The sequence below is a fragment of the Urtica dioica genome, chromosome 8 (assembly GCF_054948205.1).
Source record: "Urtica dioica subsp. dioica isolate 48M chromosome 8, U.dioica_male_clone48M_v1_H2, whole genome shotgun sequence".
NCBI lineage: Eukaryota > Viridiplantae > Streptophyta > Magnoliopsida > Rosales > Urticaceae > Urtica > Urtica dioica.
In genome coordinates this window covers 21,376,777-21,398,480 of record NC_142763.1, presented here as the reverse complement: position 1 = coordinate 21,398,480, position 21,704 = coordinate 21,376,777, and the positions used below count along the sequence as shown (strand labels likewise).

The window sequence follows — 21,704 nt, the reverse complement described above, 5'->3', positions numbered from 1 at the left end:
TATTTTATTTTTAATTTTTTTTTACTAATTATTCAAATAAAGTAAATTACCTAAGCAGAAAAATCATAAATTGAAAAAAAAACACTAAATGGTACTAAATGAGACTGACCGGCGATCCAAGCTTCATCCCACTATCCGGATTGCATGTGACAAAATTTATGTACCATTTTTTTATAATATAGTTATTTCGTATATCTCATGTATTGATCGGGATCCCATATAAGTCTGATTTTGATAGTAAATACATCTCCACTTGATGTCAAAGTATAGGTCTGATTTTGTATTTGTTTTCATTCGGATCTTCAATTATTTTTTCTCTATGCTCAATTTTTTTTCTTTGTCACATGTGGTTTAGATTCAAATGCTATAATTTGTTTCGAACTCAAACTACCTTGGCTAGGCATAGGTAAGGATGGAAATTTTAAGGAGAAAAATGGTCATAAATCTGGACGCTGAATATAACACTATTACTACAACACAACTAGGAGCCATAAAATTTAAAAAAAAAACGTAGATTAAAAAAAACACAAAAAAAAAACTAGGAGCTTACTACAAATATAAAAAAAATACATAGACTTCATTACAAACAAAGCAGAGCTCCGACTAGACTAAAGACTCATCACCAGCTTCTGCAATTCAGCATCAACCAAAACAAAATGAATTAAAACTCTCAAAATGAAAATCCATGAATTATGTTGTGATACAAATAATAAATACATAATTGAGAATAGGAGAAGTAAAAAATTACCTTTCCCAGGAACAATAACTACAGGAGCTGATTTGCAGTTGTGGAAAACATATTCGCTCACGCTTCCCTGTAGTACACTGTAACAAAATCAAAACAGTATATTAATTACTTATTTATCTAAAGTATTATATATAGTTTAATAAATTAAATAATATGAACCTTTGGATTAAGGTTCTGCCTCGGGTGCCCATGATCACGCACGCAGGTTTAAGCCTCGCTGCTTCATTGCATATCACTTTCCCAGCTTCCCCTTCAACTATCCTCGCCACTGTCTTTACCTATTATTTATTTATTTTTATATAAGACATCACTTATCAATTATTTTTTAAAAAATCTTAAATATACTGTCCCGCTTAAACCTGTGCATTTGGAATGGAAATAGGGTGGAATTCCATTCCTTCCGGTCGATTTTAAGGAATGGAATTTTTCTTCCACTGATAAAGCGTGGTAGGAATTATTTCTTCCGTTGACCAGCGAAAATAAGTGAAAATGGTACGAAAATGTTCCTTCCAGTGGTTCACTTTTTTTTTGTTCTTCTTCATATATAGTTTGTAATATAATTTTAATATGTAATTTTCATATATAAATTTAGAATATAGTTTGAAAGATTTTATGAGTTTAAAAACTAAATTACTCTCAATTTTCTCATTTTACATTTTAGTCTTTATTTAAAACAACACTACATTTTAATCCTTTAAAAATGTATTTATTTTAACACTACAACAATTACAACATTTACCGACGATTTTTTTCGTCGGTAATAACCCGCGAATCGTCGCTAAATGTATTTAGCGACGATTTTAGCGACAATTATTATCGTCGCTAAATGTCCGTGCCTAAATATATTTAGCGACGATTTATTCGTCGCTAAATATTTACCGACGATATTAGAGACGATAATGTCGTCCCTAAATGTCGTGACAGGAATTTTTTTGTCATTTTGAAACAGGTAATTAGCGACGACTTTTTCGAGCCTTGAAAAATGGTGTGTCGTTGTTACACGTCGGACAAGCAAGGTACCCTTAACCACTCCATCTCGACAAACTGCTTCTCGCTGGAAAATCATTCACCGTCCATAGAAGTACGGAAAACAACCTGAATAGCTCACCGGTCGAACCATCTCTCAACACAACACCGGTTTCCCACAATTCCTTCAGCTCATCAATCAGCGGTTGTAAGAAAACGTCCATGTCTTTTCCCGGCGCACTACGATCTGGTATAAGCAATGTTAACATCAAGTACGATGTTTTCATGCACAACCACGGCGGTAAATTGTACGCAGTCAAGACAACCGGCCACATAATGTACGATAAACTCATGTCACCAAATGGGTTGAAACCATCGGCGGCAAGTCCAAGCCGGACGTTCCTCGGTTCTGCCGCAAACGTGGGATATTTTCGGTCGATCTCCTTCCACATTGCTCCGTCTGCAGGATGTCGCAGTACACCATCCTCTTTAATGCGTTCATTCTCGTGCCACTGCATCTCTAGAGCTGTGTGCCGACTCGCGTACAGTCGCTTAAGTCGATCTTTCAGTGGAAAGTAGAGCAACACTTTATGCGCTACTTTTTTCCACCGTCTTTCTTCAGCCACCGGCTCTCATTACAAACTGGACACTCGTCTAGATTGGCGTTGTCCTTCCAAAACAACGCGCAATCGTGTTTGCAGACGTGAATCGACTCGTAACCCATACCAAATCGACGCAATTTCGCCTTTGCTTCGTAGTGTGACTCTGGAATCGTGTTGCCGATCGGATGAGACTTTTTCAGTACTTTCAGTAGCTGATTAAACGACTTATTCGTCCACTTGTTCATCGTTTTCAAATGCATCAACGTGACAACAAAGGAGAGTGACGAATACTCCGTACAACCCGGCCATAATTCTGTGTTCAGGTCGTTGAAAAGGTCATCGAACTGTCCACTCTGGTATTCTGCAATCGGGTCAATATTGTCATCGTCACCGTCTACGTCGTTGTGATCTAAGATATCGTGTACAGCATCAAACATCCCGCCTCCTCCTCTGTAATTCGTCTGATACTGCATTACGTCATCTTCTTCCTCCCCGTGAAAGTTCCACCTCGTGTAATTCCTCTTAAATCCTCTGATAAAGAGATGATTCTCTATATCAGGAATTTTTTGCATCAACACGTTGTTACACCTCTTGCATGGACACTTAACTCGTCCTTCGAAATTTACGTGTTGTCGGGCCATTGCCATGAACTCTGTCATGCCAGCCGCAAACTCAATGCTCAAACGTTGGTCCTCGATTATCCAATTCCTATTTGGATAACTCATTTTACCTATAGATTGAACATTTCAAAATTTAGTAGTTTTCAGATTTTTTTATAATTTCACGATCCTACCGAAATTTCGGCAGAACCTCCCCTATAAACTTAACAACCCGACATCAAGCCTTTAACTTTAAAACCTGCATAGAAACATCCTAAAACTAACAATAAATCCAACCTCAGTGGTTCGATTATTAAAATTCATAATCCATCACATTTTTAATCATTTCTAACAACAATTAAATACAATTCCATTTAATTTACATAAACTAACTAATTGTTTTTACATGTTTTTACATAATTTTACCAAATATAAATATTTATAACTAATATTAAAATTTATAACTAATTTAAATATTTGTGTAAACAAAACTAATTTCAATATTTATAAAATTTATAACAAATATGTAATTCATTTATAACTAATTAATTCATTTATAATTTATAAAATTTATAACAAATATATAATTCTAAAGATATAAATTATGTAAATATAACTAATTAAACTATTTTCAATATTTATAAAATTTATAACAAATATATAATTCATTTATAACTAATTAATTCATTTATAATTTATAAAATTTATAACAAATATATAATTCTAAAAATATAAATTATGTAAATATAACTAATTAAAATAAATTTATAACTAATATATTAATTCTATAACTAACTAATATATATATATATATATATTATATATATAAAGTTTTTTTTAAAAAAAACTTACTGATCCACGGCCAGAGGGAGAGCGCGCGGCTAGAGAGAAGGGGAAGCGGTCAAGGACGGCGTCGGCGGGGAAGCGGCTACGGCGTCGGCGACGGAGCGGCGGAGTAGTGGCGGAGCGCGGCGGAGGAGCTGCAATGGGAGAGAGAGAGGTAAGGAGAGAGCTGTGAGGAGAGAGAGAACTGAGGAGAGAGAGAGACTTACCAGAGAGGACGACTTCGGCTTCGACGGCGTCGGCGGCACACGGCGGAGGAGGGCACACGGCGGACGAACGGCGGGAGAGGCGAAACTGAGAGAAAAACTCGATTTAGGTCAGGAAAAACGAAATGGGGAAACTGATTCGCGATCTGGTATTTAAAGACATTTAGCAATGATTAAATTTCGTCGCTAAATGCACTTAAATAACCAGGCATTTAGCGACGAATCATAGAGTTTTAGCGACGATAATATCGTCGCTAAATCATTTCGTTGTAATTTAATGGGAGGGATTTTTCCCTCTTTAAAATTCGCCAAAATTCGAAAACATTTAGCGACGATTTCTTCGTCGCTAATTGTATAGCGACGATAAAAGTGGTCGATGATAATTACTACGTATTATATAAAATTAAAATGAAATGTTATCAAAAAATATTTATAAATATCTCGATGTCATTATTCAAAATGAAGAACGTCTTGATTTCACAAAATACGAATAATCTCTTCTTCATGTAGAGGTACTATCAGTGTGTAAGAATATTGGATCACGTGTGTAACACACGTGTGAAGTCAAGTTTTGTCTTTCTCAAATGAGATGAAGTTAGGAACTTTTTCCAGGGAGGTTAAATATAAATTTGTAACATCGTAGATTATTAATAATTACTTTTTTTTTTAATATAATTCAATTTTTATATCATACATCATATCATCAATTACATTAAACATTTAAGCACAAATTACAAAATCTAATATTCAAACGTCAATAATACGTTTTTTAGGATTGAACCATTGTCCTCTCGCAGAGGTCACTTCACAGGCAGAAGGTCTTGCCACACAAGTTAAGCCCTTGGGGATAATATCTATTATTATTATATATCCAGTAAAAAAGATCGATTAAAAATTTATTATTGAAGTTATAAGTTGTAATTATTTTTAAAATAAATTATGGGGTCATTATTCTTTAGAATAAGTAAGGGTATTTGAGGTTAATATATAATTTTTTTTAATTCGAAACCATTATATCCTCAAGTTGTAACATCAATGTTGTAAATCAACAATACAACATTAAAACATTTGACATATATTATGATATAAAAAATTTGTATGTTTTTGTTAAAGAGAATTTGCTGTCGGTAGGGATTGAATCCATAACCCATATTTTAAAGGTGGTGTGAAATTTACCAATAGATCAAACTAGGTATCACACAAATTTTGGTTGTTAATATGCAAGATTTATTGTAATAGTTTATTTTATTCAAAGGTTCGTTATAATTAATTAATAGAATTACTTTGATTTCAAGAAAAATAATTCAGAATAGATAGAAAAATTAAATTTTAAATAATAAATATACAGACATAAAAAAAATTAATAAACGAAAAGCTAGATTTATGACTCATTTATACCACTTACGTTGACATTTTAATCTGATTATCTAATTATTAAGAAATATATATAATAATTATCTAATTACGTTTGAGTTTTGCCTATATATCTTTAATATCAAGATAACTGAGCTATAATTTTAAGGGACGGTCTATATTGAATTACTTAGAATAGACTTTCTGAAATAAATAAATTAACAATATAAAACAATGTACACATATATAGCGCATATAGATATTGATAATATAGTCGTAGACTTACTAGGAATTAGTCAATTAAGACTTAAAGTCTCTAAAACAGTACTCTATTTTTACTGCAAGTTTTTTACTACCATAAAATTATCACAATAAATTGACTATTTATGGTCACAGCAACATAATCCTACAAATTATAGCTATGTGACCAAATAGCATAAATTCTTATTTACCAATACGAAATGTTGGATAAAATTTTATGGACCCCTTAAACACACGCTCGTTAATTTTGATCGCATATTTCCATATATAACATAATTTCCGAGATGCGCATGGTTTTGTAGGGTCGTATCGTACGGGAAGTATAATGAAAGTTCTTTGCAACGTTCTTTAAGCTGCATGGCTATTTTTTATTTATTTTGCATGGCTATAAGCTTAGCCCCTATTATATATCGACACGTTTCTACTAAAAATGTCCGGAAGAAATAACTATGGTAGAAAGCTTTTCTTTATCTCTAATAAAGCCTGGTACGAAACTAGCTAGCTATCAGCTGCTCATAGGCTGCAACGAATCTTGCAAGCATTTTTGTTTTTGTTTTTTCTTCAACAGTTGTAGAAATCTTGCAAGCTGAGCCCAGTCAAATAAATCTCTCACTGTGACCGAGCTAGTTAGGTATCTGCAATAGATTGTACAAGCACGTCCTGGTGGTGTCAAATCATGTTTGTCTTTGTGTTGGAGTTATTGTTGGTTTTTTTTTGGGCAGAAATATATGATTATAATTCCGTTGTCTTGTGTTGGATACTTGGATATGGGCTCCAAAATTATTATATTTATATATAATATATTTAATTACTATATCGCCACTATAACTGTAAGTATTGAGATTATTCCTTGATTTCTGCGATAAACCACTATTTTAAGTTATTTTATAAAATATTAATAAATTGATATAAAAGTTTCATAGTTGACTTGTTTTCATTCACGCCCCTTCATTTTATGTGCTGTAATCGGACGAGTATATATTTCTTATTAGGGGCGTATATTTCTAAAATCTCTCCAAGTTCGAACATCTTGGGTAGCAGAATATGCCTTAAGGAATAGATAGTACGCTCGCTTGTGTAATAATGAAAAAAATATATATATGTACACTTGCATTTGCATGTATTGCGAGCTATTAGTCCTTTCCGCAACTTTTTTTTCTTCTTTCTTTTGTTTGTTGTTCAAAGTTCTTTCCACTATTTGAAACTGATAGTCCCATTTTTTTGTTTATCCTTTAATTTTATGATGTCAAAAATAAGGACGTTTTGAGTGACGTCTCTTTTAGCAAAGCCAATAGCAATAATTATTTGATATAGCTCCTAGGAAAAAAAAAGGTTCATATGTCAAGTATCATTTGGTAAATCTTAATTAAAAAAAAAAGTTAATTAAGATTCTTAGTTATTACAGACACGTAAAACAGTTACGATTTAGCCTTCACTAATGAAACATGGCGATGAAAGTATAATAAGCACACAAGAGTTCCTTTTAATAAACGCGTTTTTGGTTTTATAACATGTTCAGTCACTTGAATTATGTTGATCTTTACGTCCATAAAGTCTCTAGTTCCACAACTGGACATCGAACATCACCAACATATGCTTTTTGTCCTTGAATGAAAAGGTTGGCAATATTGCTTATGTAACTCCACCCAAATTGGCACTTGGTGGTACGGATATATATACTCCTGAATTTGGTGGTAGTTGTTCAAGTAGGACGTGAAATAATATTGTGCTTATTGGTTCAATTGAAGACGCTAATTCAGTCGATCACATGGATGAAGTCAGTGCATTTTTTTTTTCTTTTGCACCACCCAGCTCCTCCTTTAGTCGCCTCTCAATAATTAGAAAAGAATCATTTGAAATAAATATAAATGGTATCATTTTATTTTTTTTAGAAATATCTAAATGGTATCCGAGAGAGAGGTAATTATACAACTTCCGAATATATCTTTTTTTCATATATATTGTTAAAGATAGTTGCTTAATCTAGACAATCTAAAATATAATTAGATATATCAAATTTAGTTAAAATGTTAAACCAAATCTGACTATTAGAAAAATAATAAATATTTTGGTGTTTAAAGACAACCCCACTAAAAATAGTGAAAATGAATAAAAGTGTTAAAAGATATTGTAAGCTAATAACAGCTAGAATATTCTCTTTAAATATATCTGCTTTCGTGACAAATCCAAGTTTCTTCATGGTTTTGCGTCAATATAGCAATCAATCATTACACGATCATATATTTGCATGTGAGATCTCAAATTTTGAGTATTTACTTCACTAAATTGAATACAATTTTTCCATACCCTAATATTATTTAAAGATAGTCAAATAACTTTTACGCTCAATTAAAATTATGCTTTATAAAAATAGGAAAATCATAGTCTAGTTCATGCATAAATAAAATGGCGTACACATCTTGTTTTAATTAAGACTATTTTTTAAGTTATTAGATAATTAGACTAAAATTTTAACGTAATTGTCTAAATAAGTAATATGTGTAGCTCTTGTTGTTACTCTAGTGTTGTATGTGTTTATGATCCTTTCACGGGGTGAATTATGTGTTTGATATTAATCCTTACAAGGATCTAGAATTAGGCCACAAAATCAAACCAGTACAGATCCTTTCACGGGTGAAAGTGAAACAACAAAAACTAATATTATATGTTTTATCTCTTTAGCTAACTTTTATTTTAACAGCTTTCTGCTGTAATAAATAAACCTTCCATGCCATGCTATCGGGTGTTTTCTTTTCAAAATGTACTATAGTCCTTAACAACATTCCAAGGGCTTTCCCATATGCCATGTGAATTATGTGTCTGAAGTAGTGACATAATAAAAAAAAGCTGATTGAGTCTGATGTAGCTGGGTGGGCTGAAAAAAAAAACACGATCATAATATATTATGTGTTTATGATCCTTTCACGGGGTGAATTATGTGTTTGATATTAATCCTTACAAGGATCTAGAATTAGGCCACAAGATCAAACCAGTACAGATCCTTTCACGGGTGAAAGTGAAACAACAAAAACTAATATTATATGTTTTATCTCTTTAGGTAACTTTTATTTTAACAGCTTTATGCTGTAATAAATAAACCTTCCATGCCATGCTATCGGGTGTTTTCTTTTCAAAATGTACTATTGTCCTTAACAACATTCCAAGGGCTTTCCCATATGCCATGTGAATTATGTGTCTGAAGTAGTGACATAATAAAAAAAGCTGATTGAGTCTGATGTAGCTGGGTGGGCTGAAAAAAAAAACACAATCATAAAATAACCGTAGCTTTCCAAAAATAAAAGTTATTAAATAAGTTATCTAATTTTTTTTATTAAATAAGACAATAGTCGATAATACATGAAATGTCTCATTTTAATTATGGAAAATAATAGTCGACATGATTGTGGAGAAGATTTAGATGTCTATTGCACATTTGAGCGACTTGTGTAATAGGCTAAAAGATATGTCAAAGGTCTTAGTAGCCCCAATAATTTAATCAGGAAAATCAAAATCAAAGAGAAATTTATATATATTGCAAACTAAAAATTCAAAACATGGTTAAAATTTATTATTATTCTATTAATATTTCTTTCTTTAATAAAGGGACGTAGGTTACATCACTCACGCATATATAGTATATATAACAAAAACAATCATATGTCTGCTCGAACGTCACTATAAATTCTATTATTATAAGTGCGATCATGTTGATGTATATATGTATGCATATATATATGCTACTTTTATGCACTTTAAGAGGACTACAATAATTAGAAAAAGAAAAAGGATACAATATATACCAAAGTGCATTAGATTTTTCTTCATAAATTTATTATTCCATTCCAAAAATACATAGATAAAATAAATCAGAAACGCTGCAAAAGTATCTGGTTCCGCCTGATCTCTCTGCTTGATTTTGTGGTTCGAAAATAAACGAGTCACGTACTCGCTTCTCTCACCTTAACCTTTTTTTTTTTCTTTTAATTTCATTTTTTTTTTAATTTTGGGGTCAATTAAGATTCTCCAACTAAATTTTGGGGTTTGAAAACAGCATTTGTGGAAAATTAGAAAGGTAAAGATCAATCTGTTTTTCCTCCACCAAAAGATCTCCCACCTTGTTAAGTACATTAAATTTGGGTGAAAAAAAAGGATTAACAAATCTCCCAACTGAGCATATTATACATACATGTACAATTAATTCCTGCTTGTTTCATTTTGAATTCAATCCGAGATTTATGCGACTGATCCGAGCTCCTCCGCGATGGCACGGATCGCCACCGATTCGTAGCCTTTGTTCGGCTTCATCTTCTAGGAGAGGAGCCTATATCGCGGCGGCGAAAAATTCCGTCGGAGAGCTCTCGGAGAATCTCAAAGTTGGCTGTTCTGATTGCCATAAAGGATTCAAACGGTGAAGACGTAAACTATATGGATCAAAGGATTCGAATCGACGAACGACATTTTGCCTTCATTGATTTTGAGCCAAAGATCTGCGGGCTAAGACTCGCACGGTCTCCGGACGCACTGACACAAATCTGCGGCACCAGTAGCGAGACGACCATCATGCCGCCGATATATGTAAGAAAATTTGTGTTGATTCGTGTTAATGCATGAATTCAGTTTATTTCGTAATTAATTCATGTTAATTCAGTTTATTTATGTTTATTCGTATTAATTTCGATTTATTTGTAGGAGAATCGGCGACTCTGTGTCTCCCGTCGGAGAATTGGCGGTTCGAGACAGATCAGCGGTGAAGATCGGCAGAAAATTACGCAAGTTGGGACCGACGGTGAAGATCGTCGGTGAAGACCTCGTAATATCTTTAGAGAATTTCTTAATATATTAATGAAAGAGTTATTTATTGTAATATTTTTCATTTATTTATTTATTTTTATTAACTAATTTATATTCGGTAACTCTTCAATTTAAATGAAAGGTATTATTATCTCTTCAAGTGAGTTTATGTGGTTTATCGACTATTGTACAAAATAAACATAACGTTGACTATTTTGACAATTTCTCCCTTTTTTTTAATGGTTTGGTTTATAATAACACAAATACATATATAATACCATACATAAATTCCATAGACATACATATATCTTATATGTTTACACATTACAAGTATATACTTATAATCATATTTTTTAATCAAGTGAACAATTAAATGAGTTGAAATAATTAAGCATATGATAAAATAATTATTTTAATTTACCCTTATGAAATAAATTTAGACACATCTGCCTTTCCTGAAATTTTATTTTAGCTCAATATATACACACACACACACACACACATATATATATATATATATATATATATATATATATATATATATTGGTGTCGTATTATATATAATGTTTCATGCCTAAACATGGCTTTTTGAATAGAAAGTGGATATTTATTTTAGTTCACATTCATGTGTCTTGAAACATGAATGAAATGTAAAAAAATTCGGTTGGCAGAAGATAAAAGCATTGAGGTAAAAAAAAAAAAAAGGCTGCAAGAGATAAGTTTTTTTTTTTTTTTTCAGAAAGAGATAAGGTTAATAATTAATGTTACAATGACAACACTCACGTTGCCAAGAGATGACAACACAAAAGAGAATCCCTCGTCACAGCTTGTCTCATTGATTCACACACATACGGGTTGATAAAAAAAAGAGAGTATTCAATCAGAAGTGTACTCAAAATCAAAGTTGAAAATGCCATTTTGGACCACTGTGTGAATGTAATGCGGTGGTTGAGTTTGTTGACAAGTTATATATTAATATAATTTCTTCCATAGTTTCTTCCACGCAAATATTCGTATACCTTTATATTTGCTTCGTTCACGTTATTAGGTCTCATGAATGTTTGACTGCAAAGCAAATTTTTTTTTAAAGGGATACGTAAATGAAAATGTAATGCAATGCACGTGCACCAACCCCTATATTTATTGTTCTTCAACACGCAAGTCATCGCAATTATTGATTAATTATTTAGAAAATGAAAATTGATAAAATGAAAAATGATTCATGAGATGAGACTAATAACGATTTATTTTTTAAATGAATTATTATTTTAACTTAGTGTTTAGCATATGGTGGATGTTAACTCATAAAAATATTTTTACAGAGACTTGTCCTGGGAACAGCAACTGATTTATTTATTTATCCTATAGTGATCATTACAACAAATCATGGAAATAAGGCAGAATAAATGCGTATGTATTTATTGATGATATCAAGGAATCAGCAACGACATAGTCCCTGCGAACCAAAAAAAATCATATAACAAATTGTAAAAAAAAAAAAAATCATATTAAAAAGTTTGTTAATTCACAGGTCTGTGACATTATTTGATCATGCGTGGCAATCAAAGAATGTCAAAAATCTAAATAAATTGTGTGATTATTTGGTGCTATATTTTATGAAATCTTTGTCGGTATATAATTTTGAAATATTTTAGGAAGATTCATTTTATGTTTAAAAAATTTGGCATTTTTAAATGAATTATTATTTTAACTTAGTGTTTAGCATATGGTGGATGTTAACTCATAAAAATATTTTTACAGAGACTTGTCCTGGGAACAGCAACTGATTTATTTATTTATCCTATGGTGATCATTACAACAAATCATGGAATTAAGGCAGAATAAATGCGTATGTATTTATTGATGATATCAAGGAATCAGCGACGACATAGTCCCCGCGAACCAAAAAAAATCATATAACAAATTGTAAAAAAAAAAAAAAATCATATTAAAAAGTTTGTTAATTCACAGGTCTTTGACATTATTTGATCATGCGTGGCAATCAAAGAATGTCAAAAATCTAAATAAATTATGTGATTATTTGGTGCTATATTTTATGAAATCTTTGTCGGTATATAATTTTGAAATATTTTAGGAAGATTCATTTTATGTTTAAAAAATTTGGCAAAATCTTAAGCCGTGATTTTTTTTCCTTTTAATGTTATTATTGAATCTCGATCACTTTACCATCAATGATTTTTTATATTCTATAGAGTCATTGTCGACAATGTCGCTACAGTCCGACCTATAGGTTAAATCAATGTTCGGATTCTTCTTTTTCCCGTCTCTCAATTGATTTTTTCACAGTTTTTTTTTTTTTTTTTTTTTTTTTTTTTTTTTTTTAAGGCAGCTTTGCTGCAGAGGAGATTGAACCGACGACCACCACACGGGAGGTGGTGTGGAATTACCACTAGGCTATTCTAGGTACCACGATTTTTTCACAGTTAACCGTCTTTATATTCGTGTTTGAGCATTGTATACGAAAATAGTGAGAGATTTTTATTACCTTTGCACACATTTGACCCTTTTTTTTCTCTCATCCACTGTTTATTTTATTGAAATACTTAATCCTTGTAACTAATGTCACAAAAATGCGCGAGGGAATATTTGGTCATCCAACGGAAAACAAAAGTATAGATTCGAAATTTGATTCAAGTTTTAACAACACATCCTTGAAATGACAAAAATAAAATAAAAAACTACATTAATAAAAATATAAAATTATAGATACAACACCCACCAAGCCTTTGACATAAAAACGTTTGGTCCTCCAACGAAATACAAAATTATAGATTTGACTTAAGTTTCAAAAATGAAAAAAAAAATTCCCTAAAAAAATTTACATTTATGAAAAAAAAAATCATACACATACCGTTGGTATATGTACTAAACATTTATTATCGAAGTTGAAGTAAAATAACAAATAAACACACTGTCCAAGTCTTTGACGAAAAAATAGGATATTCACACCGCTAGCCCTTATTAATAGCGCGTCGGTTTAGCCAAAGTATGATCGGTTAAGTTTAACTGCACCGTTATGTTTAACCGCCAATCATGGTTATATATATAATCAGCTAAACTTTATTTGATCGTGGTGGTAAATTATTAATCGGCTAATTAGCCACCTTCCTTCTACCGGCCCACTTGATCATACATAAAGTTGGCCATATATATGGAACCGAGGAAATAGGATCCCTTTATCCATCTCATAGTTTGCGGAAAATGGAACCCCCGAAATCATAAAAAACGGTACCAATGAATTCCCAAACCATTTTCCACGGAATCGAAAATTTCTTGTACCATATTTTACGATTCTAGGAGTTCATACTTTTATTTTCTTTTAGTTTGTTACTAATTAATTCAATTTTAATGTATTTTATATAAGCAAAAATCATAAACAACTTAAAAAAAACACTACAACATTACGAAATGGGAACGAATGATGATATCAATTCCGTCCTACTTTCCGCAGGATACTGGAAAAAAAATCTCGATATAATTTTTTAGAATATTAGTTTATTTTTCAGATGGTACTAATGTTACAATAAATGCGTCCACATGATCTAATATGAGATCCGACACGACTCGTATCTCCTTCCATCGCATCTTTCGTCGCTCGTCCCTTTGGCAGGAATTTCCTCCGCCACGTCTTGGCTGTGCCTCCTCGTATAAATTATTAAAAAAAATTCTTCATGTTTTTTCGTCATTTTCTCCCACCGTAATTGTGGCCGTTATGTGGTCGCCGCATTCTCTTTAATCCGTAAATTTAATTTTGTTATTTATGACTGACTGTTCCAAACAGCACTCTACGGTCTACATCAAAATATATTTATATGCCAATTTGCACTCTATAAATGAATAGTGATGTAGTTTGTTATTTTCCACTAAGCTTTAATGCATATTAGTTAATATTAAGAAACTAAAATGTTGTCATCACTTTTGACTATTTGATAGTGAAATGAATTGACCAATGATATAACAATGAATATGTGTTAACATTGAACATGCTTATAAATACAGTGTATTACATTGCAAACCCTTTTCTATTTGTTTCTCTTCCCGTTATATGCTATGAATTGTTGTATTATGGTGAAACCTTATCACTTCATCAATATGGGAAATAAATGTCTCATTGAATGAAAATACAGACAATATTAATTAATATCTACAAAGGCATATATATCTTAACTCATTTTATGGTTATCTCATTAGCTATGGCTGATCGAGGCTGGCAGATATACACCAAACATAATATAAATAAGTGAGAGAAATGGCTTTTCAATGTTTTAGTTAGATAACAACATGGACTTTAAAATGAAAACTATAGTTTTGTTGGTCGTTTGCTTCTCTTTAAGAAGCCATGAATGTAGTGCAGCTCCGAAAATGAGGAGAAATTATGTCTTCATATATAACTATAGTTTTTTTTTTCTTCCTTTTTTATATTTATATTAGTTTTTATTGACCGGTAAAGTAGTGAAGTACTTGCGCACTTTTTTTCTTTTGTAACTTGTAAGTCTTGTAAGTGATGAGTACGCATAGTTTAGATTTTGCTAAAGAAACTAATAGATTATGAAAATATGTGATTTAAAGAGTAAAATAAACCCGGATATAAAATCATCTAGATACTTTTATTTGTGTAGCCATCATTTGTATTTTGACACTTGAGTGTAGAAGTATTTTATTCTCAGTGTGAGTTGGGTTTTTGAGAATTTCAGAATCTGAGATAGAGATGAGATGAGTGAGAAACTATTGGATTTTGTTTGTTTTTTGGGGACCATTGAATTTGAGAGTATAGCAACTGTTTGACAAACACCAAACAGAGAGTGTTGACTGTTGTGTACTTGTGTTCTCTGTCTAATACTTCACCATGGTTAACGTTTTCTTGCTCCCAAAAAATAAAATAAAAAACGCATGCTTCTCCATTAAATTATATTAAAATAGGTAGGTAGACTTTTTTTTTTAGGGAAAATAGGTAGGTAGACTTTACTTTAATACCTTGCTGTAAATCTCAATAGTTGGAGGAAAACTATTTTCGTGAACATATATCTAACGGAATAAAATATTTTTTTCAGGAATAAAAATATGAAAGAAATCATAAAATTTCCTCGGATGAACAATTTTTTTTTTTTTTTTTTTTAAAGAAATGTTAGAAACCGCCACTTGGAAATCCTCCTCTGTCCCTGCCTTTATTCACCTATACCTACGAATCATTAGGACCACTAATCTCTCGCACAAACACTTGCTCTTTTGTTTTTTGCATCCCTCATTTATAATTATTTTATTAGTATATTAATTAAGGCCTCCCGTATGTATTAATTTTGAAAAGCAAGCTGAACATGCGATATGCGAATACAATAATGTGAGAAGTCGGTTTTATAGGGTTAAGGTGCGGTGGTTTGGACTTGGAGGTGATGGAGCGACAGCCAAGAGGCATGGCATATGGCAAACCTCAACTTAACATCGATCGCTTGCGTGCGAGTGTGTGTATGTAATGTAATTATATATATTATATGTGATGAGACTGTGAGGAATAGGCTACATAAGCTAGCTAGGGTTGGTAATTATTACATGGGGACATCAGTTTTATTATTTCTCAACAATATATATATATATATAAATAAATAATGACATAAAATGAGAGCAAAGAGGTTTGCGTCCATCCATCTCGCTGCTGTGCTTCAGACTGTGAGGAATAGGCTACATAAGCTAGCTAGGGTTGGTGAAAGCTCACACGTGTCCGTCCATCATAATAAATATGTTAGTAGAGACTCACATATATACACCAACGAAGGGGTAGGTAATTTTTATAAGGGTACTTATAAAAATATGTTAGACTCACATATGTAGACTCACATAAATATGTTAGTAGAGTAATTTTCTCTCTTTATTATCACCCCTCGGTAAAAAAAATCTCTCTCACACACCCACATACATTCTATTTAAATTGTCGAAGAAACACTCTCTTCACACTACTTCTATTGCGTTGTCAAAAGAAACTCTCTTTCTCTCTTACTCTCTATACACTTTGGCGATGGGCTATCGTGGTGGAAAAGAATGTTCGAAATGGCTCCAAATCGATTCAGTTACCACTATGACAAAATACGTTATCCGGTGCGACGAATGTCGCACCCAATGCTTAAAATGTCGCACCTAAAAGTTTATTAGGTGCGACATTGGGTGCGACAGCGTCGCACCGGATAACCCGTCGCAGAAGGTATTGGGTGCGACATGTCGCACCTAATAAGTACCCCTTTAGGTGCGACATTTACAGGTGCGACTTACCGCACCTAATGCTCAAGTTATTTTCCTGCCAAATTTTATAAAATTGGCGGGTAAATTCATATCAGGTGCGACAGTGTCGCACCTAATGACGTTCCCGCCATGATATTTGGTGCGACAATGTCGCACCGAATATGTTTTTTAAATTAAAAAAAAATTCAAAATTAAAAAAGTAAATTAAAATTCATTTAAAATTAAATAAAAATTAATTAACAAAATTCTAAATGTATTAGAAATAATATTCTGAAAATAGAATTCTTAATTAAAAATACAAATTCTTACAAAAAAAAAAGCGAAAAAAATGAATTCCTAATTTTTTTTCCTATAAAACTTATCGATAGTAGAATTTCCTCTACCGAATAAGTTGCCAGAACTTCGAGAACCGCTTCCGCGTCCTCGTCCACCGCTGCCTGACGCGCTGCCGCTCATTCCGCCGCTTCCGTAATGACGGTCTCGCAAGTAATCCATAGAACCAGGCGTAGAACCCGGCGTGGAACCTGGAATTTGATGATCCGTCCCACCTGGTTGCGATGCAGGCGGAGGTTGAGGAGTCGTGGGAGGCTGGTTGTGCTGCTGGCCGAGGAAGGCGATCTGTTGCCGCATCACTTGCAGCTCGGCTTGTTGGGCATCCATCTGAGCTCGCATCTTGGCAACCAATGGATCGGTCTGAGATGACGAACTTGACGAGCCTCTATCTAGCGTTTGGACAACACCCAACGATGACCTTGGGATCGAAGGCCCTAAACCGACTTCACAGTCTCTGCGTACTCCCAAAACATCGCGCATCGCGTACATCTCCGCATCTTCTTGGGAGATCACAGCGTTTTGCTCCGCCGCTTGCCGCATAATATCTATCGTCTGGGCGGTGATTTGATCCTTCAAAATAAAACCACAAAAAACTTATCAGATAAGAAGAAATAAAGTAATTAAATATAGTAAATAAAAAAATTAACTTACGTATTGCGTCTTCGCGAAGTCCGTCGTCCACGATCCCTTAGCGTCATGGTGTTTTTCTGACCATATCGCTAAAGCCGAGCCTATACTCCCATCTTCTCTTCGCTGTAATTTTTCAACGAAAAAATATGAATCACATATATATTGCATATTAATATAACCAACCAGGTCTATCCTATTACTAATCATTTTAAAATATATTAGTAATTAATCTAACTACATATGATACTAATTAACTAATTAACACACGAATATCCATTTCAATATTCCAATTCAACTTTCTAATTTCAACATATAACAATTTAACTCAACATTCCAATTTCAACATTTATTCATTTTAATTTCAACCATTTAACTCAATATTCTAATTTAAACATATATCCATTTCAAATTCAATTTCAATATTAATTAATTAATTAACTAAACATATTACTATTTTCATATATATTACTAATTAATTTCAATCCATTTCAAAATTACTAATTAACTAAACATTTATCCACATCAAACACATAATTTCAATCCATTTCTAATCTAACATATTACTATTTTCATATAACTTACTAATTAATTTCAATCCATTTCAAACACATAATTTCAATCCATTTCTAATCTAACCTTTTCCGAGACGACGACGAGGCGACGAGCTAAACGCGAGGCCGGGGCTGAGCCAAGAGAGGGCCGAGGGCTATTTGGGCGGCAGCGGGTGGGCCGAGGGCGGGCCGAGGGCTGTTAGGGTGGCAGCGGGTACGGGGGGAGGACCGGGCTGAGTCGAGGGATGGTCACGGACGGCGGGGGACGACCGGGCTGAGCCGAGGTGGTCACGGGCGACGGGGGACGACCTGCAGGTCGGAGAAAGACAGAAATAAGAGAGAGAGAGAGAGAGAGAGAGAGAGAGAGAGAGAGAGAGAGAGACGTACGTCACGGTGCGGGTGAGGTCACAGCGGCAGAGAGGCGCACGGGCGGCGGGGAGGTCACGGGCGGCGGGGGATGACCGGACTGAGCCGAGGTGGTCACGGGCGGCGCGGGGGACGACATGCAAGTCGGAGACACAGAGAATAAGAGAGAGATAGAGAGATAGATAGATAGATAGAGAGAGAGAGAGAGAGAGAGAGAGAGAGAGAGAGAGAGAGACGTACCTTGGAGGAGGACGACGAAGAGGTCACGGCGGCGGGGGAGGTCACGGCGGAGGAAGAAGAACGAGCGTCGGAGAGAGAGAGAGAGAGTTAGAGAGAGAGAGAGGTGGTTTGGGCGAGGAAGAAGACGCTCGGGTATTTAAAATACCCTAAAACTATTAGGTGCGACACTGTCGCACCTAATAGTCATCAGTGTCGCACCCAATGTGAAATTCCAGAACCAAAAATATTCGGTGGGAATTTCTGACCGTTTTAAATTTTTAAACCCATTAGGTGCGACACTTGTCGCATCTAATTGTATTAGGTGCGACAACTGTCGCACCCAATAGTATCAAGTGCGACATTATCATATCGGGTACGACAAAGTCGCACCGGATAGCACTAATCATCAGCGAAATTTTTAGTCGCTTGGAAGATTATCTGGTGCGACATGTCGCACCTAATATGTGCTTAGGTGCGACATGTCGCACCTAATACCCTTCCGCATCTAATATGTTAATTTGTAGTAGTGTACGGGGCTGTTGACGAGCGGCGATGAGGTGGTCCAGTGGTCTGCTGAAGAGCAGATCCAGCTGGAGAGAGAGATGCTGAAGTATGTCATTTGTTATATATACATTCTTATTATCATTATCAGTATCATTTAGCTTCATAGTTTCATGTGTTGATTTTCTCTGTGTGTTCTAGGTATGGTACTCAACCCACCATCGAGCAGTACGTGAAGGTCGCGGCTGAGTTTGACGACAAAAGCGTTCGGGACGTTGCTCGGCGTTATCGTTGGACCAGGGTAAGTGATTTTGAAAATGTTTCATTTATTGAGTACCATATGACTTAAGTAATGTATCAGTAGCACCTTATTTGTTCCCTTGGTCTTGGAAAAATCAAAGAGTGGAGAAGAAAAAATGAAACGCTTCACTTATTTGGAATTGAGTCCGTTATATATATTTTCCCTGTTTATATTTACTTAAGATAAGATATTTATTCCTTTAAATTTTCGATTTTCTTACTAAAAAAAAAAAACAACTGTTTCTTCTTTTTTCAAACACTTTGCCTAATGCTAAAAAGCCAAAGGGTATATCTTGACTTTTTTTTTTTTTTTTTTGCGTAAGAAAATTGAAAATAGAAGGAATTAGGTATATCATAATAAACAGAGTGAAAGCCACAATTTGATGTCTAAAAACCCAAAAAAAAAAAACAAAATAAATAAATAAATAACCCAAGCGTTTTTCATTTTTGTTTTAGTAATGCTTCAATCAGAAATCGTTAAAAATTCGCACAAACAACCACAAAATAGTAATAATAATTTTTTAAAAAAAATTAACAAATTAAACCACAAACAAACTATGGCTATTTCGAAGGCATCAACAGCAAGCTTCTCCATCAAATGCTGAGTTGCCTCGTAGACGAGATGGTTTCTCACACCTAAAAAAATAATTATAATAACATCAAATTAATTATAATTTTTATTTTCTTGTAACACATCTTCACGTTCACGTGGTGTAGAAATATAATCATATAACGCTTTCGTCGAGGCTAGACACTTCAAGGAGAGCATTACAAATCCAATATGCTTTTAAGATCCACCAATTACCTCTTTCAATTTTGCCTAATCTGACCATGTAAAATTTCTTACATTTTCTCTTGCAGAAAAGTTGAATCTTGAAATTATAATCCCTCAATTGATTATTGTTTTTAAATCTTACCGTTATTTTCTGTTTTTACTAGGAGTCCAAGAGTGGCCGCAAGACCGAGAAGACCCCTCGCGCGACCGCCTAAGCCGAGATCCTTTTAAATTCACTGTTTTATTTGTTGAGACTTAATTTCCTATTTGTTTCTTCAAGACTTTTGAATTCATGTTTAATTATGTTATTGTTGACAAGTAAAATTAGTACAACTTGGTATCGAGAACGCAGTCTCGATAATTCTAAGTAATTAGGTAAGATTTTGTACGTGAAAAAAAATGAAGTGTCCTTTTTCGGTGAGCTTCTCTTTTATTTATAGACGTTTTGATAGTTATAAAATAACCGCTCCCAGAACATATGTAGTTGGTGGTTGTTCCTCGGGTGCTCGGCATAACCGTCGGGTACAAGACATCCATAACTACTGGAGTTGATATATAGTAAACAAGATGAATTTAAATATATAATCACATCGTATGGCGATTTTGACCTAGAAAATAGGTCACGTTTGTCAACTTTTTTAATTTCAGTCACCACTCGTTACAAGTGAAGAGAAGTTTATATATATATATATATATATATATATATATATATATATATATATATAACTACAAACTTTCATTGAATAGAGTCATCCATAACTACTGAGCCTAAGCAGTGTCGCTCTTCGCAATTAATCCACTTCTAAGCTCTGTCTCTCTGATTGGCCATCCTCACAAGACAAAACTCCAACCAAACCACTTGCTTTCCAATTTGATAAGAGACATACCCTAAATTGGTGGACCTTAAAAAACCCTCTCTCTTTTGTGCCAGAATATTCAATAATATTTGTCGATAGGGACGCTGATATATCATATTTCAGCTGAGAAAAAAGAAGAAAAAAAAATCTACCCTATGAAAGCAGTTGCAGTGTGGACATATATACATATCTATTCTGTTTTGTATTAATTTCAACAATTTTCAATTGCTAACGTTACTTTCATGTTCTTATAGTACACACACTCACTCACTCTTCTGTCATCTCTGAGACCTAATAATTAATCTAGAAAATATGTACTATGATTATAATAACGCTACGCGTAGTACTATGTCAGATAATTCATTTGCTCATTGTTAGAAATAATTCACGCGTCGCGTAGTACTATATTTTATTTTTAATTTTTTTTTACTAATTATTCAAATAAAGTAAATTACCTAAGCAGAAAAATCATAAATTGAAAAAAAAACACTAAATGGTACTAAATGAGACTGACCGGCGATCCAAGCTTCATCCCACTATCCGGATTGCAT

General features: G+C 33.5%; 1 protein-coding gene across 1 annotated transcript; it reads right to left on the bottom strand.

Annotated features, from left to right (window-relative positions):
* Positions 1 to 551: 551 nt before the first annotated feature.
* LOC149388517 (uncharacterized) lies at positions 552 to 20,833 on the bottom strand. The gene is made up of 5 exons (XM_089622455.1): positions 20,761 to 20,833; positions 20,078 to 20,157; positions 908 to 1,026; positions 749 to 825; positions 552 to 629 (listed from the first exon to the last, which is right to left on the bottom strand). Exons 1-5 carry the CDS (start codon positions 20,831 to 20,833, stop codon positions 604 to 606), a joined length of 375 nt encoding a protein of 124 aa, XP_089478581.1. The 3' UTR covers positions 552 to 603.
* Positions 20,834 to 21,704: the final 871 nt, after the last annotated feature.